Source organism: Liolophura sinensis, chromosome 1, assembly GCF_032854445.1.
Source record: "Liolophura sinensis isolate JHLJ2023 chromosome 1, CUHK_Ljap_v2, whole genome shotgun sequence".
Taxonomy (NCBI): Eukaryota; Metazoa; Mollusca; class Polyplacophora; order Chitonida; family Chitonidae; genus Liolophura; species Liolophura sinensis.
This window is the reverse complement of record NC_088295.1, coordinates 1,012,492-1,040,395: the sequence shown is the minus strand read 5'-3', so window position 1 is coordinate 1,040,395 and position 27,904 is coordinate 1,012,492. Positions and strand designations below refer to the sequence as shown.

At 43.4% G+C, this 27,904-nt stretch overlaps 1 protein-coding gene across 1 annotated transcript in view; it reads left to right on the top strand.

The window, feature by feature from the left end:
* Positions 1-27,904, top strand: part of LOC135461452 (uncharacterized) — a 276,606-nt gene that overhangs the window by 190,977 nt on the left and 57,725 nt on the right. The window contains exons 97-104 of the mRNA XM_064738560.1: positions 13,211-13,401; positions 13,814-13,952; positions 14,108-14,312; positions 16,053-16,160; positions 20,005-20,194; positions 20,415-20,546; positions 24,505-24,588; positions 25,624-25,820. Coding sequence (XP_064594630.1) covers positions 13,211-13,401; positions 13,814-13,952; positions 14,108-14,312; positions 16,053-16,160; positions 20,005-20,194; positions 20,415-20,546; positions 24,505-24,588; positions 25,624-25,820 — 1,246 coding nt within the window. The remainder of the gene's footprint in view (positions 1-13,210; positions 13,402-13,813; positions 13,953-14,107; positions 14,313-16,052; positions 16,161-20,004; positions 20,195-20,414; positions 20,547-24,504; positions 24,589-25,623; positions 25,821-27,904) is intronic.

The window sequence follows — 27,904 nt, the reverse complement described above, 5'->3', positions numbered from 1 at the left end:
ATCAAGATTCTGTTGTACGACAGAGAAACTGTCATTGGGGAGGTAAGGGAGAAACTCTGGTGATAGCCATCAAGATTCTGCTGTATGTCAGAGAAACTGGCATTGAGGAGGTAAGGGAGAAACTCTAGTGATAGCCATCAAGATTCTGCTGTACGACAGAGAAACTGTCATTGGGGAGGTAAGGGAGAAACTCTGGTGATAGCCATCAAGATTCTGCTGTATGTCAGAGAAACTGGCATTGAGGAGGTAAGGGAGAAACTCTAGTGATAGCCATCAAGATTCTGCTGTACGACAGAGAAACTGTCATTGGGGAGGTAAGGGAGAAACTCTAGTGATAGCCATCAAGATTCTGTTGTACGACAGAGAAACTGTCATTGGGGAGGTAAGGGAGAAACTCTGGTGATAGCCATCAAGATTCTGTTGTATGACAGAAAAACTGTCATTGGGGAGGTAAGGGAGAAACTCTGGTGATAGCCATCAAGATTCTGTTGTATGTCAGAGAAACTGTCATTGGGGAGGTAAGGGAGAAACTCTGGTGATAGCCATCAAGATTCTGCTGTACGGCAGAGAAACTGTCATTGAAGAGTTAAAGGGAGAAACTCTAGTGATAGCCATCAAGATTCTGCTGTACGACAGAGAAACTGTCATTGAAGAGTTAAAGGGAGAAACTCTGGTGATAGCCATCAAGATTTTGCTGTACGACAGAGAAACTGTCATTGAGGAAGTAAGGGAGAAACTCTGGTGATAGCCATCAAGATTCTGTTGTACGACAGAGAAACTGTCATTGGCGAGGTAAGGGAGAAACTCTAGTGATAGCCATCAAGATTCTGTTGTACGACAGAGAAACTGTCATTGGGGAGGTAAGGGAGAAACTCTGGTGATAGCCATCAAGATTCTGCTGTATGTCAGAGAAACTGGCATTGGGGAGGTAAGGGAGAAACTCTGGTGATAGCCATCAAGATTCTGCTGTACAACAGAGAAACTGTCATTGGGGAGGTAAGGGAGAAACTCTGGTGATAGCCATCAAGATTCTGTTGTACGACAAAGAAACTGTCATTGGGGAGGTAAGGGAGAAACTCTGGTGATAGCCATCAAGATTCTGTTGTACGACAGAGAAACTGTCATTGGGGAGGTAAGGGAGAAACTCTGGTGATAGCCATCAAGATTCTGCTGTACGACAGAGAAACTGTCATTGGGGAGGTAAGGGAGAAACTCTGGTAATAGCCATCGAGATTCTGTTGTATGTCAGAGAAACTGGTATTGAGGAGGTAAGGGAGAAACTCTGGTGATAGCCATCAAGATTCTGTTGTATGTCAGAGAAACTGGCATTGAGTAGGTAAGGGAGAAACTCTGGTGATAGCCATCAAAATTCTGCTGTATGTCAGAGAAACTGTCATTGGGGAGGTAAGGGAGAAACTCTGGTGATAGCCATCGAGATTCTGCTGTACGACAGAGAAACTGTCATTGGGGAGGTAAGGGAGAAACTCTAGTGATAGCCATCAAGATTCTGCTGTATGACAAAGAAACTGTCATTGGGGAGGTAAGGGAGAAACTCTGGTGATAGCCATCGAGATTCTGCTGTACGACAGAGAAACTGTCATTGGGGAGGTAAGGGAGAAACTCTGGTGATAGCCATCAAGATTCTGTTGTACGACAGAGAAACTGTCATTGAAGAGTTAAAGGGAGAAACTCTAGTGATAGCCATCAAGATTCTGCTGTACGACAGAGAAACTGTCATTGAAGAGTTAAAGGGAGAAACTCTGGTGATAGCCATCAAGATTTTGCTGTACGACAGAGAAACTGTCATTGAGGAAGTAAGGGAGAAACTCTGGTGATAGCCATCAAGATTCTGTTGTACGACAGAGAAACTGTCATTGGCGAGGTAAGGGAGAAACTCTAGTGATAGCCATCAAGATTCTGTTGTACGACAGAGAAACTGTCATTGGGGAGGTAAGGGAGAAACTCTGGTGATAGCCATCAAGATTCTGCTGTATGTCAGAGAAACTGGCATTGGGGAGGTAAGGAGAAACTCATGGTGATAGCCATCAAGATTCTGCTGTACAACAGAGAAAACTGTCATTGGGGAGGTAAGGGAGAAACTCTGGTGATAGCCATCAAGATTCTGTTGTACGACAAAGAAACTGTCATTGGGGAGGTAAGGGAGAAACTCTGGTGATAGCCATCAAGATTCTGTTGTACGACAGAGAAACTGTCATTGGGGAGGTAAGGGAGAAACTCTGGTGATAGCCATCAAGATTCTGCTGTACGACAGAGAAACTGTCATTGGGGAGGTAAGGGAGAAACTCTGGTAATAGCCATCGAGATTCTGTTGTATGTCAGAGAAACTGGTATTGAGGAGGTAAGGGAGAAACTCCTGGTGATAGCCATCAAGATTCTGTTGTATGTCAGAGAAACTGGCATTGAGTAGGTAAGGGAGAAACTCTGGTGATAGCCATCAAAATTCTGCTGTATGTCAGAGAAACTGTCATTGGGGAGGTAAGGGAGAAACTCTGGTGATAGCCATCGAGATTCTGCTGTACGACAGAGAAACTGTCATTGGGGAGGTAAGGGAGAAACTCTAGTGATAGCCATCAAGATTCTGCTGTATGACAAAGAAACTGTCATTGGGGAGGTAAGGGAGAAACTCTGGTGATAGCCATCGAGATTCTGCTGTACGACAGAGAAACTGTCATTGGGGAGGTAAGGGAGAAACTCTGGTGATAGCCATCAAGATTCTGTTGTACGACAGAGAAACTGTCATTGAAGAGTTAAAGGGAGAACCTCTAGTGATAGCCATCGAGATTCTGTTGTATGTCAGAGAAACTGCCATTGAGTAGGTAAGGGAGAAACTCAGGTGATAGCCATCAAGATTCTGTTGTACGACAGAGAAACTTTCATTGAGGAGGTAAGGGAGAAACTCTAGTGATAGCCATCAAGATTCTGCTGTATGACAGAGAAACTGGCATTGAAGAGTTAAAGGGGGGAAACTCTAGTGAAGCCATCGAGATTCTGTTGTATGTCAGAGGAACTGTCATTGAAGAGTTAAAGGGAGAAACTCTGGTGATAGCCATCAAGATTCTGCTGTACGACAGAGAAAACTGTCATTGGGGAGGTAAGGGAGAAACTCTGGTGATAGCCATCGAGATTCTGTTGTATATCAGAGAAACTGCTATTGAGTAGGTAAGGAGAAACTCTAGTGATAGCCATCAAGATTCTGCTGTATGTCAGAGAAACTGTCATTGGGGAGGTAAGGGAGAAGCTTTAGTGATAGCCATCGAGATTCTGTTGTATGTCAGAGAAACTGTCATTGGGGAGGTAAGGGAGAAACTCTAGTGATAGCCATCAAGATTCTGTTGTACGACAGAGAAACTGTCATTGGGGAGGTAAGGGAGAAACTCTGGTGATAGCCATCAAGATTCTGTTGTACGACAGAGAAACTGTCATTGAGTAGGTAAGGGAGAAACTCTAGTGATAGCCATCAAGATTCTGCTGTATGTCAGAGAAACTGGTATTGAGTAGGTAAGGGAGAAACTCTAGTGATAGCCATCAAGATTCTGCTGTATGTCAGAGAAACTGTCATTGGGGAGGTAAGGGAGAAACTTTAGTGATAGCCATCGAGATTCTGTTGTATGTCAGAGAAACTGTCATTGGGGAGGTAAGGGAGAAACTCTAGTGATAGCCATCAAGATTCTGTTGTACGACAGAGAAACTGTCATTGGGGAGGTAAGGGAGAAACTCTGGTGATAGCCATCAAGATTCTGTTGTACGACAGAGAAACTGTCATTGGGGAGGTAAGGGAGAAACTCTGGTGATAGCCATCAAGATTCTGCTGTATGTCAGAGAAACTGGCATTGAGGAGGTAAGGGAGAAACTCTAGTGATAGCCATCAAGATTCTGTTGTACGACAGAGAAACTGTCATTGGGGAGGTAAGGGAGAAACTCTGGTGATAGCCATCAAGATTCTGTTGTACGACAGAGAAACTGTCATTGGGGAGGTAAGGGAGAAACTCTGGTGATAGCCATCAAGATTCTGCTGTATGTCAGAGAAACTGGTATTGAGGAGGTAAGGGAGAAACTCTGGTGATAGCCATCAAGATTCTGCTGTATGTCAGAGAAACTGGCATTGAGGAGGTAAGGGAGAAACTCTGGTGATAGCCATCAAGATTCTGCTGTATGTCAGAGAAACTGGCATTGAGGAGGTAAGGGAGAAACTCTGGTGATAGCCATCAAGATTCTGTTGTATGTCAGAGAAACTGTCATTGGGGAGGTAAGGGAGAAACTCTGGTGATAGCCATCAAGATTCTGCTGTACGGCAGAGAAACTGGCATTGAAGAGTTAAAGGGAGAAACTCTAGTGATAGCCATCAAGATTCTGTTGTATGTCAGAGAAACTGTCATTGGGGAGGTAAGGGAGAAACTCTGGTGATAGCCATCAAGATTCTGCTGTATGTCAGAGAAACTGGCATTGAGGAGGTAAGGGAGAAACTCTGGTGATAGCCATCAAGATTCTGTTGTATGTCAGAGAAACTGTCATTGGGGAGGTAAGGGAGAAACTCTGGTGATAGCCATCAAGATTCTGCTGTACGGCAGAGAAACTGGCATTGAAGAGTTAAAGGGAGAAACTCTAGTGATAGCCATCAAGATTCTGTTGTATGTCAGAGAAACTGGCATTGAGGAGGTAAGGGAGAAACTCTAGTGATAGCCATCAAGATTCTGTTGTACGACAGAGAAACTGTCATTGGGGAGGTAAGGGAGAAACTCTGGTGATAGCCATAAAGATTCTGTTGTACGACAGAGAAACTGTCATTGGGGAGGTAAGGGAGAAACTCTAGTGATAGCCATCAGAATTCTGCTGTATGTCAGAGAAACTGGCTTTGAGGAGGTAAGGGAGAAACTCTAGTGATAGCCATCAAGATTCTGTTGTACGACAGAGAAACTGTCATTGGGGAGGTAAGGGAGAAACTCTGGTGATAGCCATCAAGATTCTGTTGTACGACAGAGAAACTGTCATTGGGGAGGTAAGGGAGAAACTCTGGTGATAGCCATCAAGATTCTGCTGTACGACAGAGAAACTGTCATTGAGGAGGTAAGGGAGAAACTCTAGTGATAGCCATCAGAATTCTGCTGTATGTCAGAGAAACTGGCATTGAGGAGGTAAGGGAGAAACTCTAGTGATAGCCATCAAGATTCTGTTGTACGACAGAAAAACTGGCATTGAGGAGGTAAGGGAGAAACTGGTGATAGCCATCAAGATTCTGTTGTATGTCAGAGAAACTGTCATTGGGGAGGTAAGGGAGAAACTCTGGTGATAGCCATCAAGATTCTGTTGTATGTCAGAGAAACTGTCATTGAGGAGGTAAGGGAGAAACTCTAGTGATAGCCATCAAGATTCTGTTGTATGTCAGAGAAACTGTCATTGAGGAGGTAAGGGAGAAACTCTGGTGATAGCCATCAAGATTCTGTTGTATGTCAGAGAAACTGTCATTGGGGAGGTAAGGGAGAAACTCTGGTGATAGCCATCAAGATTCTGCTGTACGGCAGAGAAACTGGCATTGAAGAGTTAAAGGGAGAAACTCTGGTGATAGCCATCAAGATTCTGCTGTACGACAGAGAAACTGTCATTGAAGAGTTAAAGGGAGAAACTCTAGTGATAGCCATCAAGATTCTGCTGTACGACAGAGAAACTGTCATTGAGGAGGTAAGGGAGAAACTCTAGTGATAGCCATCAAGATTTTGCTGTACGACAGAGAAACTGTCATTGAGGAGGTAAGGGAGAAACTCTAGTGATAGCCATCAAGATTCTGTTGTACGACAGAGAAACTGTCATTGGGGAGGTAAGGGAGAAACTCTGGTGATAGCCATCAAGATTCTGCTGTATGTCAGAGAAACTGGCATTGAGGAGGTAAGGGAGAAACTCTAGTGATAGCCATCAAGATTCTGCTGTACGACAGAGAAACTGTCATTGGAGAGGTAAGGGAGAAACTCTGGTGATAGCCATCAAGATTCTGCTGTATGTCAGAGAAACTGGCATTGAGGAGGTAAGGGAGAAACTCTAGTGATAGCCATCAAGATTCTGCTGTACGACAGAGAAACTGTCATTGGGGAGGTAAGGGAGAAACTCTAGTGATAGCCATCAAGATTCTGTTGTACGACAGAGAAACTGTCATTGGGGAGGTAAGGGAGAAACTCTGGTGATAGCCATCAAGATTCTGTTGTATGACAGAAAAACTGTCATTGGGGAGGTAAGGGAGAAACTCTGGTGATAGCCATCAAGATTCTGTTGTATGTCAGAGAAACTGTCATTGGGGAGGTAAGGGAGAAACTCTGGTGATAGCCATCAAGATTCTGCTGTACGGCAGAGAAACTGTCATTGAAGAGTTAAAGGGAGAAACTCTAGTGATAGCCATCAAGATTCTGCTGTACGACAGAGAAACTGGCATTGAAGAGTTAAAGGGAGAAACTCAGGTGATAGCCATCAAGATTTTGCTGTACGACAGAGAAACTGTCATTGAGGAAGTAAGGGAGAAACTCTGGTGATAGCCATCAAGATTCTGTTGTACGACAGAGAAACTGTCATTGGCGAGGTAAGGGAGAAACTCTAGTGATAGCCATCAAGATTCTGTTGTACGACAGAGAAACTGTCATTGGGGAGGTAAGGGAGAAACTCTGGTGATAGCCATCAAGATTCTGCTGTATGTCAGAGAAACTGGCATTGGGGAGGTAAGGGAGAAACTCTGGTGATAGCCATCAAGATTCTGCTGTACAACAGAGAAACTGTCATTGGGAGGTAAGGGAGAAACTTTAGTGATAGCCATCAAGATTCTGTTGTACGACAAAGAAACTGTCATTGGGGAGGTAAGGGAGAAACTCTGGTGATAGCCATCAAGATTCTGTTGTACGACAGAAAAACTGTCATTGGGGAGGTAAGGGAGAAACTCTGGTGATAGCCATCAAGATTCTGCTGTACGACAGAGAAACTGTCATTGGGGAGGTAAGGGAGAAACTCTGGTAATAGCCATCGAGATTCTGTTGTATGTCAGAGAAACTGGTATTGAGGAGGTAAGGGAGAAACTCTGGTGATAGCCATCAAGATTCTGTTGTATGTCAGAGAAACTGGCATTGAGTAGGTAAGGGAGAAACTCTGGTGATAGCCATCAGAATTCTGCTGTATGTCAGAGAAACTGTCATTGGGGAGGTAAGGGAGAAACTCTGGTGATAGCCATCGAGATTCTGCTGTACGACAGAGAAACTGTCATTGGGGAGGTAAGGGAGAAACTCTAGTGATAGCCATCAAGATTCTGCTGTATGACAGAGAAACTGTCATTGGGGAGGTAAGGGAGAAACTCTGGTGATAGCCATCGAGATTCTGCTGTACGACAGAGAAACTGTCATTGGGGAGGTAAGGGAGAAACTCTGGTGATAGCCATCAAGATTCTGTTGTACGACAGAGAAACTGTCATTGAAGAGTTAAAGGGAGAAACTCTAGTGATAGCCATCGAGATTCTGTTGTATGTCAGAGAAACTGGCATTGAGTAGGTAAGGGAGAAACTCAGGTGATAGCCATCAAGATTCTGTTGTACGACAGAGAAACTGTCATTGAGGAGGTAAGGGAGAAACTCTAGTGATAGCCATCAAGATTCTGCTGTATGACAGAGAAACTGGCATTGAAGAGTTAAAGGGGGAAACTCTAGTGATAGCCATCGAGATTCTGTTGTATGTCAGAGGAACTGTCATTGAAGAGTTAAAGGGAGAAACTCTGGTGATAGCCATCAAGATTCTGCTGTACGACAGAGAAACTGTCATTGGGGAGGTAAGGGAGAAACTCTGGTGATAGCCATCGAGATTCTGTTGTATATCAGAGAAACTGGTATTGAGTAGGTAAGGGAGAAACTCTAGTGATAGCCATCAAGATTCTGCTGTATGTGAGAGAAACTGTCATTGGGGAGGTAAGGGAGAAACTTTAGTGATAGCCATCGAGATTCTGTTGTATGTCAGAGAAACTGTCATTGGGGAGGTAAGGGAGAAACTCTAGTGATAGCCATCAAGATTCTGTTGTACGACAGAGAAACTGTCATTGGGGAGGTAAGGGAGAAACTCTGGTGATAGCCATCAAGATTCTGTTGTACGACAGAGAAACTGTCATTGAGTAGGTAAGGGAGAAACTCTAGTGATAGCCATCAAGATTCTGTTGTACGACAGAGAAACTGTCATTGAGTAGGTAAGGGAGAAACTCTAGTGATAGCCATCAAGATTCTGCTGTATGTCAGAGAAACTGGTATTGAGTAGGTAAGGGAGAAACTCTAGTGATAGCCATCAAGATTCTGCTGTATTTCAGAGAAACTGTCATTGGGGAGGTAAGGGAGAAACTTTAGTGATAGCCATCGAGATTCTGTTGTATGTCAGAGAAACTGTCATTGGGGAGGTAAGGGAGAAACTCTAGTGATAGCCATCAAGATTCTGTTGTACGACAGAGAAACTGTCATTGGGGAGGTAAGGGAGAAACTCTGGTGATAGCCATCAAGATTCTGTTGTACGACAGAGAAACTGTCATTGGGGAGGTAAGGGAGAAACTCTGGTGATAGCCATCAAGATTCTGTTGTACGACAGAGAAACTGTCATTGAGTAGGTAAGGGAGAAACTCTAGTGATAGCCATCGAGATTCTGTTGTATGTCAGAGAAACTGTCATTGGGGAGGTAAGGGAGAAACTCTAGTGATAGCCATCAAGATTCTGTTGTACGACAGAGAAACTGTCATTGGGGAGGTAAGGGAGAAACTCTGGTGATAGCCATCAAGATTCTGTTGTACGACAGAGAAACTGTCATTGGGGAGGTAAGGGAGAAACTCTGGTGATAGCCATCAAGATTCTGCTGTATGTCAGAGAAACTGGTATTGAGGAGGTAAGGGAGAAACTCTGGTGATAGCCATCAAGATTCTGCTGTATGTCAGAGAAACTGGCATTGAGGAGGTAAGGGAGAAACTCTGGTGATAGCCATCAAGATTCTGTTGTATGTCAGAGAAACTGTCATTGGGGAGGTAAGGGAGAAACTCTGGTGATAGCCATCAAGATTCTGCTGTACGGCAGAGAAACTGGCATTGAAGAGTTAAAGGGAGAAACTCTAGTGATAGCCATCAAGATTCTGTTGTATGTCAGAGAAACTGTCATTGGGGAGGTAAGGGAGAAACTCTGGTGATAGCCATCAAGATTCTGCTGTATGTCAGAGAAACTGGCATTGAGGAGGTAAGGGAGAAACTCTGGTGATAGCCATCAAGATTGTGTTGTATGTCAGAGAAACTGTCATTGGGGAGGTAAGGGAGAAACTCTGGTGATAGCCATCAAGATTCTGCTGTACGGCAGAGAAACTGGCATTGAAGAGTTAAAGGGAGAAACTCTAGTGATAGCCATCAAGATTCTGTTGTATGTCAGAGAAACTGGCATTGAGGAGGTAAGGGAGAAACTCTAGTGATAGCCATCAAGATTCTGTTGTACGACAGAGAAACTGTCATTGGGGAGGTAAGGGAGAAACTCTGGTGATAGCCATAAAGATTCTGTTGTACGACAGAGAAACTGTCATTGGGGAGGTAAGGGAGAAACTCTAGTGATAGCCATCAGAATTCTGCTGTATGTCAGAGAAACTGGCATTGAGGAGGTAAGGGAGAAACTCTAGTGATAGCCATCAAGATTCTGTTGTACGACAGAGAAACTGTCATTGGGGAGGTAAGGGAGAAACTCTGGTGATAGCCATCAAGATTCTGTTGTACGACAGAGAAACTGTCATTGGGGAGGTAAGGGAGAAACTCTGGTGATAGCCATCAAGATTCTGCTGTACGACAGAGAAACTGTCATTGAGGAGGTAAGGGAGAAACTCTAGTGATAGCCATCAGAATTCTGCTGTATGTCAGAGAAACTGGCATTGAGGAGGTAAGGGAGAAACTCTAGTGATAGCCATCAAGATTCTGTTGTACGACAGAGAAACTGTCATTGGGGAGGTAAGGGAGAAACTCTGGTGATAGCCATCAAGATTCTGTTGTACGACAGAGAAACTGTCATTGGAGAGGTAAGGGAGAAACTCTAGTGATAGCCATCAAAATTCTGTTGTATGTCAGAGAAACTGTCATTGGGGAGGTAAGGGAGAAACTCTAGTGATAGCCATCAAGATTCTGCTGTACGACAGAGAAACTGTCATTGGGGAGGTAAGGGAGAAACTCTAGTGATAGCCATCAAGATTCTGTTGTATGTCAGAGAAACTGTCATTGGGAAGGTAAGGGAGAAACTCTGGTGATAGCCATCAAGATTCTGCTGTACGGCAGAGAAACTGGCATTGAAGAGTTAAAGGGAGAAACTCTGGTGATAGCCATCAAGATTCTGCTGTACGGCAGAGAAACTGGCATTGAAGAGTTAAAGGGAGAAACTCTAGTGATAGCCATCGAGATTCTGTTGTATGTCAGAGAAACTGTCATTGAAGAGTTAAAGGGAGAAACTCTAGTGATAGCCATCAAGATTCTGCTGTGCGACAGAGAAACTGTCATTGAAGAGTTAAAGGGAGAAACTCTAGTGATAGCCATCAAGATTCTGCTGTACGACAGAGAAACTGTCATTGAGGAGGTAAGGGAGAAACTCTGGTGATAGCCATCAAGATTCTGCTGTATGTCAGAGAAACTGGCATTGAGGAGGTAAGGGAGAAACTCTAGTGATAGCCATCAAGATTCTGCTGTATGTCAGAGAAACTGGCATTGGGGAGGTAAGGGAGAAACTCTGGTGATAGCCATCAAGATTCTGTTGTACGACAGAGAAACTGTCATTGGGGAGGTAAGGGAGAAACTCTAGTGATAGCCATCAAGATTCTGTTGTATGTCAGAGAAACTGTCATTGGGAAGGTAAGGGAGAAACTCTGGTGATAGCCATCAAGATTCTGCTGTACGGCAGAGAAACTGGCATTGAAGAGTTAAAGGGAGAAACTCTGGTGATAGCCATCAAGATTCTGCTGTACGGCAGAGAAACTGGCATTGAAGAGTTAAAGGGAGAAACTCTAGTGATAGCCATCGAGATTCTGTTGTATGTCAGAGAAACTGTCATTGAAGAGTTAAAGGGAGAAACTCTAGTGATAGCCATCAAGATTCTGCTGTACGACAGAGAAACTGTCATTGAAGAGTTAAAGGGAGAAACTCTAGTGATAGCCATCAAAATTCTGCTGTACGACAGAGAAACTGTCATTGAGGAGGTAAGGGAGAAACTCTGGTGATAGCCATCAAGATTCTGCTGTATGTCAGAGAAACTGGCATTGGGGAGGTAAGGGAGAAACTCTGGTGATAGCCATCAAGATTCTGTTGTACGACAGAGAAACTGTCATTGGGGAGGTAAGGGAGAAACTCTAGTGATAGCCATCAAGATTTTGCTGTACGACAGAGAAACTGTCATTGAGGAGGTAAGGGAGAAACTCTGGTGATAGCCATCAAGATTCTGTTGTACGACAGAGAAACTGTCATTGGGGAGGTAAGGGAGAAACTCTAGTGATAGCCATCAAGATTCTGTTGTACGACAGAGAAACTGTCATTGGGAAGGTAAGGGAGAAACTCTGGTGATAGCCATCAAGATTCTGTTGTACGACAGAGAAACTGTCATTGAAGAGTTAAAGGGAGAAACTCTAGTGATAGCCATCAAGATTCTGCTGTATGTCAGAGAAACTGTCATTGAGGAGGTAAGGGAGAAACTCTAGTGATAGCCATCAAGATTTTGCTGTACGACAGAGAAACTGTCATTGAGGAGGTAAGGGAGAAACTCTGGTGATAGCCATCAAGATTCTGCTGTACGACAGAGAAACTGGTATTGAGGAGGTAAGGGAGAAACTCTAGTGATAGCCATCAAAATTCTGTTGTACGACAGAGAAACTGTCATTGGGGAGGTAAGGGAGAAACTCTAGTGATAGCCATCAAGATTTTGCTGTACGACAGAGAAACTGTCATTGAGGAGGTAAGGGAGAAACTCTAGTGATAGCCATCAAGATTCTGTTGTACGACAGAGAAACTGTCATTGGGGAGGTAAGGGAGAAACTCTAGTGATAGCCATCAAGATTCTGCTGTACGACAGAGAAACTGTCATTGGGGAGGTAAGGGAGAAACTCTAGTGATAGCCATCAAGATTCTGTTGTACGACAGAGAAACTGTCATTGGGGAGGTAAGGGAGAAACTCTAGTGATAGCCATCAAGATTCTGCTGTACGACAGAGAAACTGTCATTGGGGAGTTAAAGGGAGAAACTCTGGTGATAGCCATCAAGATTCTGCTGTGCGACAGAGAAACTGTCATTGGGGAGGTAAGGGAGAAACTCTAGTGATAGCCATCGAGATTCTGTTGTACGACAGAGAAACTGTCATTGGGGAGGTAAGGGAGAAACTCTGGTGATAGCCATCAAGATTCTGTTGTACGACAGAGAAACTGTCATTGAGGAGGTAAGGGAGAAACTCTAGTGATAGCCATCAAGATTCTGTTGTACGGCAGAGAAACTGTCATTGGGGAGGTAAGGGAGAAACTCTAGTGATAGCCATCAAGATTTTGCTGTTCGACAGAGAAACTGTCATTGGGGAGGTAAGGGAGAAACTCTAGTGATAGCCATCAAGATTCTGTTGTACGACAGAGAAACTGTCATTGGGGAGGTAAGGGAGAAACTCTAGTGATAGCCATCAAGATTCTGTTGTACGACAGAGAAACTGTCATTGAGGAGGTAAGGGAGAAACTCTGGTGATAGCCATCAAGATTCTGCTGTACGACAGAGAAACTGTCATTGAGGAGGTAAGGGAGAAACTCTGGTGATAGCCATCAAGATTGTGTTGTATGTCAGAGAAACTAGCTTTGAGGAGGTAAGGGAGAAATTTCGCAGCTTTAAGCATGCAACCTGTTCCTAAATACTCACACTATTACCTGAACACTGACAGTGTTCTGACTGATCAGAGTACTGGTTTGTTTGCTGTCAAATTTCTTTGACAGAGGAAAATGCCTTGAGATAGGATTGAACTTTTCTTTCTCACCCAGTTCCTTCTTTTTTTCACTCTCATCTTTCATGTGATGAACCGATAGTGCAAACATGAATTAAAGAAAGTATGAGTAAATAAATGTCTAAATTCTAAACCATGGTAATTGTGCTATTAAAGGCTAAGACAAACCTAATGTTAGAGCCAAAGCTGTGTGGTGACGTGTTGATTTTGTAATGTTTACAGACGCTGAAGGTCATGGGCCTGAAGAGTGGGGTTAACTGGCTAGCCTGGCTGCTGATCACCATGCTCTTCATGATGCTGGTGGCCGGATTGGAGGTTCTCATCCTCAAGGTCTCCTCCATCCTCCGCTTCAGCAACTGGGTCATTCTGCTGGTCCTCATCGCAGATTTCTGCTTCTCCTCACTCATGATGTGGTATGTTACCCTTGTTAAAACTAGTAAATTCTCTTGGCTTGATACTGCAGAAGCAGAGACTGTCTGCTACATTGTCATTTACTGCTCAAATCAAAACTTCTGGATTCTATCAGTTACTGCTAAAGCCCAAACTGCTGAATTCTCTTGTTATTGAGAGGAAAATGACTGAGTTCTTGCCAATTTATTTCTAAATGTTTGTTTTCTTTTCTGTTGAACCAGAGTTTTTGTTGCACTATTATTGAATGTTGAACTTAATTCTGAAATAAAAATTGTGATGTATTCCTCAGTGATGTTAGATCACCAATGTCAGGAAGAACTTTATTTATCTAGTCTCCAAAGATTTAACTGTTGAGTAAGACAGTATCGAGTTGTAAGACAGTTGTGTGTATGTCCATGTCGCATTGTCTTTCAGTTACATGGTCAGTGCGTTCTTCACACGTGCCAATATGGCTGCCCTGACCTCTCTGATTGTGTACCTGTTGTCCTACTTGCCCTTTGTCATGGTGACTGCTCTGGAGCATGAGATGACATTCACAGAGAAGATGCTGTCTGTAAGTCACTGTCTTAGCACTTGTGTGAGCCAGGAGTTCTCCTATATTTTCACTTTTTATAGTGCTAATGTAAATGTGTGAATGGTGTTTGGGCTGCCCGTTTCTGAGTCACATCAGTCCAGACCAAAGGAATGATATGTGTTTGTGTGTTGCAGTGTCTTAGTTCAACGTCAGCGTTCGGGTTTGCGTGTCAGTTCATGTCACGGTTTGAGGAGCAGTTAGTGGGTATCCAGTGGCACAACACCTGGCTTAATACAGTGGAAGGTCATGATATGAACTTTGCCTGGACCTGCATCATGATGGCCGTGGATGGGGTCATCTATCTCATCATCGGCTGGTATGTCCGCAATGTCATCCCAAGTAAGTCTTTCCTCATATATTGTTGTAAAGAATGCATCATTTTCCAAGTTTCTTGTCCTCCAAACAAAAATCCCTTATCCTCCAAACAAAAGTTCATCATCCTCCAAATAAAAGTCCCTTATCCCCCCCCCCCCAAAAGTCTCTAATCACCCAAACAAAAGCCCCTTATCCTCCAAACAAAAGTCCCATATCCCCCAAACAAAAGTCCCTTATCCTGCAAACAAAAGTCCCTTATCCCCCAAACAAAGTCCCTAATCCCCCAAACAAAAGTCCTTCATTTTTGTACCATTTTACACAGAAAGCTGCATGCCTGTAATCATCCATTGAGGTTTCTAGCCCCTCCATTTGTAAAGCTATCTTGAGATGTGTACTCCATTAGACTGGAAATTGGAAATCTCTATTGCTAATTTGAATTTATACCAACATTTGGTGATCAACAAAAAATTTGATGGTTTTTGTTGAATTTGAAAATTATCTCGTAGATCTCCCAGTACACTGGGTATTCTCTGTTGTGGGTCTTCTTTTAGCTTTAACAGTAGACGGTATTAATGTACATGTATTAAGAGCATCATGTCCTTATCAGATGTGTTAGAATCTTGTGGTGAATCAGATGTGTTAAAATCTTGTGGTGAATCAGATGTGTTAGAATCTTGTGGTGAATCAGATGTGTTAGAATCTTGTGGTGAATCAGATGTGTTAAAATCTTGTGGTAATCAGATGTGTTAAAATCTTGTGGTGAATCAGATGTGTTAAAATCTTGTGGTGAATCAGATGTGTTAGAATCTTGTGGTAATCAGATGTGTTAGAATCTTGTGGTGAATCAGATGTGTTAGAATTTTGTGGTGAATCAGATGTGTTAAAATCTTGTGGTGAATCAGATGTGTTAAAATCTTGTGGTGAATCAGATGTGTTAAAATCTTGTGGTGAATCAGATGTGTTAGAATCTTGTGGTGAATCAGATGTGTTAGAATCTTGTGGTGAATCAGATGTGTTAAAATCTTGTGGTAATCAGATGTGTTAAAATCTTGTGGTGAATCAGATGTGTTAAAATCTTGTGGTGAATCAGATGTGTTAAAATCTTGTGGTGAATCAGATGTGTTAGAATCTTGTGGTGAATCAGATGTGTTAGAATCTTGTGGTGAATCAGATGTGTTAAAATCTTGTGGAGAATCAGATGTGTTAAAATCTTGTGGTAATCAGATGTGTTAAAATCTTGTGGTGAATCAGATGTGTTAAAATCTTGTGGTGAATCAGATGTGTTAGAATCTTGTGGAGAATCAGATGTGTTAGAATCTTGTGGTGAATCAGATGTGTTAGAATCTTGTGGTGAATCAGATGTGTTAGAATCTTGTGGTGAATCAGATGTGTTAAAATCTTGTGGTGAATCAGATGTGTTAGAATCTTGTGGTGAATCAGATGTGTTAGAATCTTGTGGTGAATCAGATGTGTTAGAATCTTGTGGTGAATCAGATGTGTTAGAATCTTGTGGTGAATCAGATGTGTTAGAATCTTGTGGTGAATCAGATGTGTTAAAATCTTGTGGTGAATCAGATGTGTTAGAATCTTGTGGTGAATCAGATGTGTTAAAATCTTGTGGTGAATCAGATGTGTTAGAATCTTGTGGTAATCAGATGTGTTAAAATCTTGTGGTGAATCAGATGTGTTAGAATCTTGTGGAGAATCAGATGTGTAACTGCATGTACATGTATAACTCTTTAATAGCATGCTTGTGTTTTCCAGGAAAGTATGGTGTACCATTACCGTGGTATTTTCCTGTTAGCCCAAGATACTGGGGCTGTGGAAGCTCACCCAAGACCAAACTTCGGGCCACAAGAGGAAGAGACAACGGTGGGTGTTAATATCTGCTTATTTTACATGTCTACTATGGCAAGACCATTTAAAAAGTTGATTCACCTAGGTAGTTGATGTCAGTTTACATTTGTTACTTTTATTGGTGCATGTTCACTGCACATAATACAGTTGTACATCTGTGTTATAGGTTGTCATTGTCATTGTGGCCTTGTTGTTGTTGACTAGAATCATTGCTGATGGTGGTATTGTTAAAGTTGTTGTCAAACACAAAGGCAGTTTTTGTTGTTTGTTATGACATGACAGGACTAAAATTTTTTGCTGTGCATTTTAAATCAGCTTGTAAAGCTTTACAGGTTTAGGTCCCTTTGCTGAGACTTGAGAAAGTGCAGATTTGTCATGAATGTCAGTAGAGATAAATTTGTTTTAAGCCTTTCCTCAAGCTGTGCATGTTGAGTTTGTCATCACCGGGGTATGTGTTTAGCCTTTCAACAAGAGGCTACATGTTTAGCCTTTCAACAAGAGGCTACATGTTTAGCCTTTCAACAAGAGGCTAAATGTGTAGCTTTTCAACAAGAGGCTACATGTTTAGCCTTTCAACAAGAGGCTACATGATTAGCCTTTTAACAAGAGGCTACATGTTTAGCCTTTCAACAAGAGGCTACATGTTTAGCCTTTCAAGAGGCTACATGTTTAGCCTTTCAGAAGGAGGCTACATGTTTCATCAAGAGGCTACGTGTTCAATCTTCCATCAAGTGGCACATGTTTAACCTTCAACAAGTGGGTATTTCTTTAGCGCTTCAGCAGGTGGATACATGTTTAGTTTTTAACAAGTGGGTACGTGTCTAGCTCTTTCAGGAAGTGAGTAAATGTATAGCTTTCCAGCAAATGTGTACTTGTTTAAGGCTTTGTAGGAGGTGGGTACAATTTTCGTCTGTCAGCAAGCGATAAGGCCTGCTACATGTCAAATTGTTCAAAAAGTGGAGGCACGTACATGTTATTTTTAAGCCAATCAATGGATCAGTGTTTACTTTGGATTAGTTACAACAAGCCACTACAGTTTAACACATTCATTGTTTCAATCACTGAAATGTACAAACGTAATATGGCCTTATTGGTAACAGGTGGCTATGTTTTCTCTGAGGAACAACTCAGTGGACTTGGTGAGATCTTTTGCTTCTGTTCTCCTCCATACATGCACAAATATATTTTGTCATGTTTGGCACAAAGCATGTGTTGATGTTTGTTGCATGTTAATTTGATTGTTCACATACAGTTTATGTATTTATAGGTGATGGCTGTAGGAATTTCTAACATGAGTAAAGCATAACAGATTTAACATTTGGAAATGACACAGTTTTTAAGTGATATGTAGGTTTGCATTAACTGACTGCTGGACTTCACCTGAGATACATTTCATCCATATTTCTGCTGTAGTTCTATTTTTGGTGGAAATATCATTTGATGTTTGCTTTGTACACATTTTACATTTATTCACACATCTCTGTGCGGAGTGAAATGAGGTATAGTCATGTGGTGATGAATTAGTCCCAAACACTAGGGTTCAGTGGTCACTTGCACAAAGTGATTGTAGGTTACGTTAATTGTAATTACCTTGGTGACACATGCTAAAAACATGTGTGGGGCCTCTGTGGTTCAGTTGGTTAGCGCGCTAGCACAGCCCAGCAACCCAGGAGCCTCTCACCAATACGGTTGCTGTGTGTTAAAGTCCAGCTCATGCTGGCTTCCTCTCTGCCCGTAAGTGGAAAGGTCTGTCAGCAACCTGCAGTTGGTCATGGGTTGCCCTCCGGGCTCTGCCTGGTTTCCACGCACCATAATGCTGGCTGGCATTGTAAAAGTGAAATATTCTTGAGTATGGCGTAAAACACCAATCAATAAATAAATAGATAAAAACATGTGTAGTTGTTATAATCAGCTTAGCGTAGTATCACATTGTACAAGAGGCCCCAGGTCTAGAGCATTCAGTCAGATGAAAGCACAAGTACAGAGACAGAACATGCCATCATACATGGACCAAGGCAAACTTCCTAGGTTAGTACCAAACTGGTTCCTTCCTCGCAGTATCTACAGCAAGCTGGTTACAGTCTGGTACCAACCTGTTTGAGATTGGCTGTATGTTGACAGGAAATCAGTCAGTAAAACTGGTTCTAATCTGACCGGTACCAATTGGTTACTCATCAGTTTCACACCGAAACTAACGCCATATTTCAGTTGAAAGCTGACTCGTTACCTGTTGGATACTGCCTGTTAACAGCTGACCAATCATTAGACAGTCAGTAACCACTCCTTTGTAAACATGTTCACTCTGTGGGTGGGGGGGGGGGGGGTAGGTGGAGTGGGCTGGGCGGGGGGTGATGGTTGTGGGGTGGGTGGATGTTGTCAGGAAGGCGGGTTGTTGTTGGGACAGGGGCTGATTATTTCTTGTGTTACCACTCAGTAACAAGCAGTTTAATACCATAGATATGGATTCGCCTGTCTAGAGAAATGTGGAGTTAACATACTGTACATGTACGCATGCTACTTTTATTTCTTGCATGTGCTCTGATAGCCAGTGCCTTGAGCTTTATGTGCATGTGTGCAAACAGGTGAATATGAAACAAATCTCAGGATTTGTAGTATGTACATGTAATTATTGTTAAGTCATTGACTCTCCCAGGTCCAAATGCAACAGTATTTTCTCCCAGGTCCGACACGCACATATAACTCTACTTCCCTCCAAGTGGTAGACCACACTACTTCCTCTCAGGTCCTACACCACATGTAACAGTACTTCCTCTCAGGTCCTACACCACATGTAACAGTACTTTCTCCCAGGTTGTACACCTAATGTAACAGTAGGTCCTACACCACATGTAACAGTACTTTCTCCCATGTCCTATATCTCCCGTAACAGTATTTCTCCCTGTCCTATGCCACATATAATAGTACATGTACTTCCTCCCAAGTTCTACACCACATGTAACAGTGCTTTCTCCCAGGCCCTACACTCACATATAACAATACTTCTTCCCAGGTCCTACACCATATGAATATTTCTTCCCAGGTCCTACTCCATATGCAACAGTACTTCCTCCCAGGCCCTACATGCATATGTAACAGTACTTTCTCACAGGTCCTACACCACATGTAACAGTAGCTCCTCCCAGATTGTACACCTAATGTAACAGAAGGTCCTACACAACATTTAACATTAGGTCCTACACCACATGTAACAGTAGTTCCTCCCAGGTCCTACACCACATTTAACAGTAGTTCTTCCCAGGTCCTACACCACATGTATCAGTAGTTTCTCTCAGGTCCTACACCACATGTAACAGCAGTTCCTCTCAGGTCCTACACCACATCTGACAATGCTTTCTCACAGGTTCTACACCACATGTAACAATACTTCCTCCCAGGTTGCACACCTAATGTAACAGTAGTTCCTCCCATGTTGTACACCTGATGTAACAGTAGTTCCTACCAGGTCCTACACCACATGTAACAGTAATTTCTCCCAGGTCCTACACCACATCTAACAGTAGTTCCTCCCAGGTCCTACACTACATGTAACAGTAACTCCTCACAGGTTGTACATCACATGTTACAGTACTTCCTCCCAGGTTGTACACCACATGTAGCAGTACTTCTTCCCAGGTCCTATACCACATCTAACAGTAGTTCCTCCAAGGAAGTGTAGTAATATATTATGGATGTTTGGTGTGATTTAATTGTTAATTCACAAAGGAGTACATGCACATGGTGTATAATATTCTGTACTTTCTGAAGAATAGTGCATTAGTTTGTATGGACACCCTTTCATATCACTTCCTGTATATGTATATCGTTCTGTTGTACCCTAAGTTGTCATGTGTCGTGGTAGGTTTGTCAACTGACCGTCATCTGATTGAGCACACACATCAGGTCAACCAGCAGGACGTGGGGATTTCCCTTCAGAACCTGACCAAAATATACAGTCGGACTCCAGCAGTCCATCACCTGTTTGCCGATTTCTACAAGGGGCAGATAACTTCTCTCCTAGGACACAATGGTGCTGGCAAAACCACCACAATGTAAGCATGACATTCAGTTGCCTCTTGTATAAATGTGAATGATAAAAATTATCAGTATCAAGTCTTCAAGAGTGACATAATTGAGCCAGTACCCGTGAAGATCAGTTTTCATAATGCAACATTAGTGTGATGATTCTGCAAGCTTTTAACTTACATTTTGGGAATTCTAATTCAATGGTTTGCAAGTGTTGGTAAGTGGTGCTGTCTTTGTGCATTTCAGTAACATGTTAACTGGAGTGATTCGACCTACACATGGCACAGCATTTGTGAATGGACTAGATATCTACACGAGCCTCGACAAGATCCGGCGTGATGTGGGAATTTGTCCTCAGTACAACACACTGTTTGACTTGTGAGTACAGATTCTCCCCAGTACAACACACTGTTTGACTTGTGAGTACAGATTCTCCCCAGCACAACACACTGTTTGTCTTGTGAGTACAGATTCTCCCCAGTACAACACACTGTTTGACTTGTGAGTACAGATTCTCCCCAGTACAACACACTGTTTGACTTGTGAGTACAGATTCTCCCCAGTACAACACACTGTTTGTCTTGTGAGTACAGATTCTCCCCAGCACAACACACTGTTTGACTTGTGAGTACAGATTCTCCCCAGCACAACACACTGTTTGACTTGTGGGTACAGATTCTCCCCAGCACAACACACTGTTTGACTTGTGGGTACAGATTCTCCCCAGTACAACACACTGTTTGACTTGTGAGTACAGATTCTCCCCAGTACAACACACTGTTTGACTTGTGAGTACAGATTCTCCCCAGTACAACACACTGTTTGTCTTGTGAGTACAGATTCTCCCCAGCACAACACACTGACTTGTGAGTACAGATTCTCCCCAGTACAACACACTGTTTGTCTTGTGAGTACAGATTCTTCCCAGCACAACACACTGTTTGACTTGTGAGTACAGATTCTCCCCAGCACAACACACTGTTTGACTTGTGAGTACAGATTCTCCCCAGTACAACACACTGTTTGACTTGTGAGTACAGATTCTCCTCAGCACAACACACTGTTTGACTTGTGAGTTCAGATTCTCCCCAGCACAACACACTGTGGCTGACTCTGTTGTTCCACGTGTGATTGATGTCTGTATATCTGGCTGACAGCATGAATGTGAAGGAGCACTTGTATGACTTGTTCCCTGTGCTGTTGATGTCTGTATATCTGGCTGACAATATGACTGTGAAGGAGCACCTGTATGACTTGTTCTCTGTGTGATTGATGTCTGTATATCTGGCTGACAACATGACTGTGAAGGAGCACCTGTATGACTGTTGTTCCCTGTGCTGTTGATGTCTGTATATCTGGCTGACAATATGACTGTGAAGGAGCACCTGTATGACTGTTTTGTCTCTGTGTGATTGATGTCTGTATATCTGGTTGGCAGCATGACTGTGAAGGAGCAGATGTATGACTGTTTTGTCTCTGTGTGATTGATGTCTGTATATCTGGTTGACAGCATGACTGTGAAGGAGCACCTGTATGACTGTTTTGTCTCTGTGTGATTGATGTCTGTATATCTGGCTGACAACATGACTGTGAAGGAGCACCTGTATGACTGTTGTTCCCTGTGCTGTTGATGTCTATATATCTGGCTGACAATATGACTGTGAAGGAGCACATGTATGACTGTTTTGTCTCTGTGTGATTGATGTCTGTATATCTGGTTGACAGCATGACTGTGAAGGAGCACCTGTATGACTGTTTTGTCTCTGTGTGATTGATGTCTGTATATCTGGCTGACAGCATGACTGTGAAGGAGCACCTGTATGACTGTTTTGTCTCTGTGTGATTGATGTCTGTATATCTGGTTGACAACATGACTGTGAAGGAGCACCTGTATGACTGTTGTTCCCTGTGATGTTGATGTCTGTATATCTGGTTGACAACATGACTGTGAAGGAGCACCTGTATGACTGTTTTGTCTCTGTGTGATTGATGTCTGTATATCTGGTTGGCAGCATGACTGTGAAGGAGCACCTGTATGACTGTTTTGTCTCTGTGTGATTGATGTCTGTATATCTGGCTGACAGCATGACTGTGAAGGAGCACCTGTATGACTGTTTTGTCTCTGTGTGATTGATGTCTGTATATCTGGTTGACAGCGTGACTGTGAAGGAGCACCTGTATGACTGTTTTGTCTCTGTGTGATTGATGTCTGTATATCTGGCTGACAATATGACTGTGAAGGAGCAGATGTATGACTTTTGTCTCTGTGTGATTGATGTCTGTATATCTGGTTGACAGCATGACTGTGAAGGAGCACCTGTATGACTGTTTTTCCCTGTGTGATTGATGTCTGTATATCTGGCTGACAACATGACTGTGAAGGAGCAGATGTACGGCTGTTTTTCCCTGTGTGATTGATGTTTGTATATCTGGCTGACAGCATGACTGTGAAGGAGCACCTGTATGACTGTTTTTCTCTGTGTGATTGATGTTTGTATATCTGGCTGACAATATGACTGTGAAGGAGCACCTGTGTGACGGTTTTTCCCTGTGTGATTGATGTCTGTATATCTGGCTGACAGCATGACTGTGAAGGAGCAGATGTATGACTGTTTTTCCCTGTGTGCTTGATGTCTGTATATCTGGCTGACAATATGACTGTGAAGGAACACCTGTATGACTTGTTCTCTGTGTGATTGATGTCTGTATATCTGGCTGACAGTATGATTGTGAAGGAGCAGATGTACGGCTGTTTTTCTCTGTGTGATTGATGTCTGTATATCTGGCTGACAACATGACTGTGAAGGAGCACCTGTATGACTTGTTCTCTGTGTGATTGATGTCTGTATATCTGGTTGACAACATGACTGTGAAGGAGCACCTGTATGACTGTTTTGTCTCCGTGTGATTGATGTCTGTATATCTGGTTGACAGCGTGACTGTGAAGGAGCACCTGTATGACTGTTTTGTCTCTGTGTGATTGATGTCTGTATACCTGGCTGACAATATGACTGTGAAGGAGCAGATGTATGACTTTTGTCTCTGTGTGATTGATGTCTGTATATCTGGTTGACAGCATGACTGTGAAGGAGCACCTGTATGACTGTTTTTTCCCTGTGTGATTGATGTCTGTATATCTGGCTGACAGCATGACTGTGAAGGAGCACCTGTATGACTGTTTTTCCCTCTGTGATTGATGTTTGTATATCTGGTTGACAGCATGACTGTGAAGGAGCAGATGTATGACTGTTTTTCTCTGTGTGATTGATGTCTGTATATCTGGCTGACAATATGACTGTGAAGGAGCACCTGTATGACTTGTTCTCTGTGTGATTGATGTCTGTATATCTGGCTGACAGTATGATTGTGAAGGAGCAGATGTACGGCTGTTTTTCCCTGTGTGATTGATGTCTGTATATCTGGCTGACAGCTTGACCGTGAAGGAGCACCTGTATGACTTGTTCTCTGTGTGATTGATGTCTGTATATCTGGCTGACAATATGACTGTGAAGGAGCACCTGTATGACTGTTTTTCTCTGTGTGATTGATGTCTGTATATCTGGTTGACAGCATGACTGTGAAGGAGCACCTGTATGACTGTTTTGTCTCTGTGTGATTGATGTCTGTATATCTGGCTGACAACATGACTGTGAAGGAGAAGATGTATGACTGTTTTTTCTTGTGTGATTGATGTCTGTATATCTGGCTGACAACATGACTGTGAAGGAGCACCTGTATGACTGTTGTTCCCTGTGATGTTGATGTCTATACCTGGCTGACAACAAGACTGTATAGGAGCACCTGTATGACTATTTTTCTCTGTGTGATTGATGTCTGTATATCTGGCTGACAACATGACTGTGAAGGAGCAGATGTATGACTATTTTTCCCTGTGTGATTGATGTCTGTATATCTGGTTGACAGCATGACTGTGAAGGAGCACCTGTATGACTGTTGTTCCCTGTGTGATTGATGTCTGTATATCTGGCTGACAATATGACTGTGAAGGAGCACCTGTATGACTGTTGTTCCCTGTGCTGTTGATGTCTGTATATCTGGCTGACAATATGACTGTGAAGGAGCACCTGTATGACTGTTTTTCCCTGTGTGATTGATGTCTGTATATCTGGTTGACAGCATGACTGTGAAGGAGCAGATGTACGACTGTTTTGTCTCTGTGTGATTGATGTCTGTATATCTGGTTGACAACATGACTGTGAAGGAGCACCTGTATGACTGTTGTTCCCTGTGCTGTTGATGTCTGTATATCTGGCTGACAATATGACTGTGAAGGTGTGTTCTCTGTGTGATTGATGTCTCTATTTCTGGCTGACAGCATGACTGTGAAGGAGCACCTGGAACTGTTCATTGGACTGAAGGGCAACTTTACGGGTAAAAGTGCCAAGGATGAAATTCACAGGTATGTCTAATGAGCTGAATATTCATGGATTAGGTGATAACAGTCTTCTGGAACATGTCAAAAATTATCTAGACCTGATAATATATGAAAATCATCTAATTTAACACATAAAAGTGGTGCTCGATCCAATGTAATCTAAAATATGTCAAGATTGAGACAACATATTGCAGTGCTTTTCCATTGGTACCTTTTAATTTTCATGAACGATATATTCATTGGATAAGTTAAAATATGTATGTAATAGGATAAGCATGCTGTGAGAAACCTCCTTTAATCATGTCTGTGTAGTACAGTGTATGTCTGGAGAAGAAGACTGCCCTGTGTTGTTGTAGTGTTTGGTTTGTAAGTAAAGTGGTCTTATCCCGCCCCCTCTTACCCCTCCTCCCCTTACCCCTCCTCCTCTTATCCCTCCTCTTAAACCTCTCCCTCTTACCCCTCCTCCTCTTCCCCCTCTTTCTCTTACCCCTCTCCCTCTTACCCCACTCCTCTCCCTCTTATTCCCCTTCTCTCCCTCCTCCACCTCCCCCTCTTAGCCCTCCCCTCTCCCTCCTCCCCCTCTTAGTCCTCCCCTCTCCCTCCTCCCACTCTTTCCTCCCCATCTTACTCTCACCCTCATTCCAACCCCCTCTTACCCTCTTCCTCTTAAACCTCTCCCTATTATCCTTCCCCTCTCCCACCTCACCCTCTTACCTCTCCCCTCTTACCCCTCCCCTCTCCCTCTCCCCTTACCCCTCCGCTCTTACCCTCCTCCTCTTTCCTGTCTTACTATTACCCTCTCCCTCTTTCTCTTACCCCTCTTCCTCTTACCCTCCCTCTTTTACCCCTCACCTCTTACCCCCCCCCCCCATTACCCTCCCCTCTTACCACCATCTTCTTACCACCATCTTCTTAACCCTCCTCCTCTTTTCCCTCCTCTTATCCCTCCTCCTCTTATCCCTTCCCCCTCTTAATATTCTCGCAAAGCTACATTGGTTGTAACCAGGTGTTTCATCTCTGAGTGTTAATACTGGTCATATTCCTTGTTTGTGTTCTCAGAATGCTAGACTGTATTGACCTGTATGATCAGAGGTATGTCCCTGTAAGGCAGCTTTCAGGGGGCATGAAGCGTCGACTCTGTGTTGCCCTTGCCTTTGTTGGTGGGTCAGACATGGTCATCCTAGATGAACCGACCAGTGGTGTGGACCCCAGTGCTCGTCGAGGCGTCTGGGACGTCATTCTACATAACAGATCCAGTAAGTTCACGCACACTCTCAGCGTACTCCTGGAACAGTTGCCCTGGGGAATAGCAATGTGTCACACATATCATTAGTCACATATCAGTTAGGAAGTGTGAGGGAAATAGCAATGTGTCACACATATCACTAGTCACATATCAGTTAGGGATTGTGAGGGAAATAGCAATGTGTCAGACCTCACTAGTCACATATCGCTGAGTGAGTATGAGGGGAATGGCAGTGTGTCACACATCACTAGTCGCGTCTCAGTTTGAGAGTGAGGGAGATGCAATGTGTCACACATATCACTAGTCACGCCTCAGGGAGTGTGAGGGGAATGTCAGTGTGTCACACATAACTAGTCGCGTCTCAGTTTGAGAGTGTGAGGGAGATGCAATGTGTCACACATATCACTAGTCACGCCTCAGGGAGTGTGAGGGGAATTGCAGTGTGTCACACATAACTAGTCGAGTCTCAGTTTGAGAGTGTGAGGGAGATGCAATGTGTCACACATATCACTAGTCACGCCTCAGGGAGTGTGAGGGGAATGGCAGTGTGTCACACATAACTAGTTGAGTCTCAGTTTGAGAGTGTGAGGGGGATGCAATGTGTCACACATATCACTAGTCACGCCTCAGGGAGTGTGAGGGGAATGGCAGTGTGTCACACATCACTAGTCGAGTCTCAGTTTGAGAGTGTGAGGGGGATGCAATGTGTCACACATCACTAGTCGCATACCGGTTAGGGAGTGTGAGGGGGATGCAATGTGTCACACATCACTAGTCATATATCGGTTAGGGAGTGTGAGGGAAATGGCAATGTGTCACACACATCACTAGTCACATATCGGTTAAGGAGTGTGAGAGGAATGGCAGTGTGTCACACATCACTAGTCGCATCTCAGTTTGAGAGTGTGAGGGAGATGCAATATGTCACACACATCACTAGTTACATATCGGTTAAGGAGTGTGAGAGGAATGGCAGTGCGTCACACATCACTAGTCTCGTCTCAGTTTGAGAGTGTGAGGGGGATGCAATGTGTCACACATATCACTAGTCACGCCTCAGGGAGTGTGAGGGGAATGGCAATGTGTCACACATCACTAGTCGCATACCGATTAGGGAGTGTGAGGGGGATGCAATGTGTCACACATCACCAGTCATATATCGGTTAGGGAGTGTGAGGGAAATGGCAATGTGTCACACACATCACTAGTCTTATATCGGTTAAGGAGTGTGAGAGAAATGGCAGTGTGTCACACATCACTAGCCGAGTCTCAGTTTGAGAGTGTGAGGGGGATGCAATGTGTCACACATCACTAGTCACATATCGGTTAAGGAGTGTGAGAGGAATGGCAGTGTGTCACACATCACTAGTCGCATCTCAGTTTGAGAGTGTGAGGGAGATGCAATATGTCACACACATCACTAGTTACATATCGGTTAAGGAGTGTGAGAGGAATGGCAGTGCGTCACACATCACTAGTCTCGTCTCAGTTTGAGAGTGTGAGGGGGATGCAATGTGTCACACATATCACTAGTCACGCCTCAGGGAGTGTGAGGGGAATGGCAATGTGTCACACATCACTAGTCGCATACCGATTAGGGAGTGTGAGGGGGATGCAATGTGTCACACATCACCAGTCATATATCGGTTAGGGAGTGTGAGGGAAATGGCAATGTGTCACACACATCACTAGTCTTATATCGGTTAAGGAGTGTGAGAGAAATGGCAGTGTGTCACACATCACTAGCCGAGTCTCAGTTTGAGAGTGTGAGGGGGATGCAATGTGTCACACATCACTAGTCACATATCGGTTAAGGAGTGTGAGGGAAATGGCAATGTGTCACACATATCACTAGTCACATATCGGTTAAAGAGTGTGAGAGGAATGGCAGTGTGTCACACATCACTAGTCGCGTCTCAGTTTGAGAGTGTGAGGGGGATGCAATGTGTCACACACATCACTAGTCACGCCTCAGGGAGTGTGAGGGGAATGGCAGCGTGTCACATGTCACAAGGCATTTTCTTCATACTGTCATAATCAAATAATCAAAGCAAACCATGTAACAGTACGAGTATCTGTTTATATGCCTCGTTC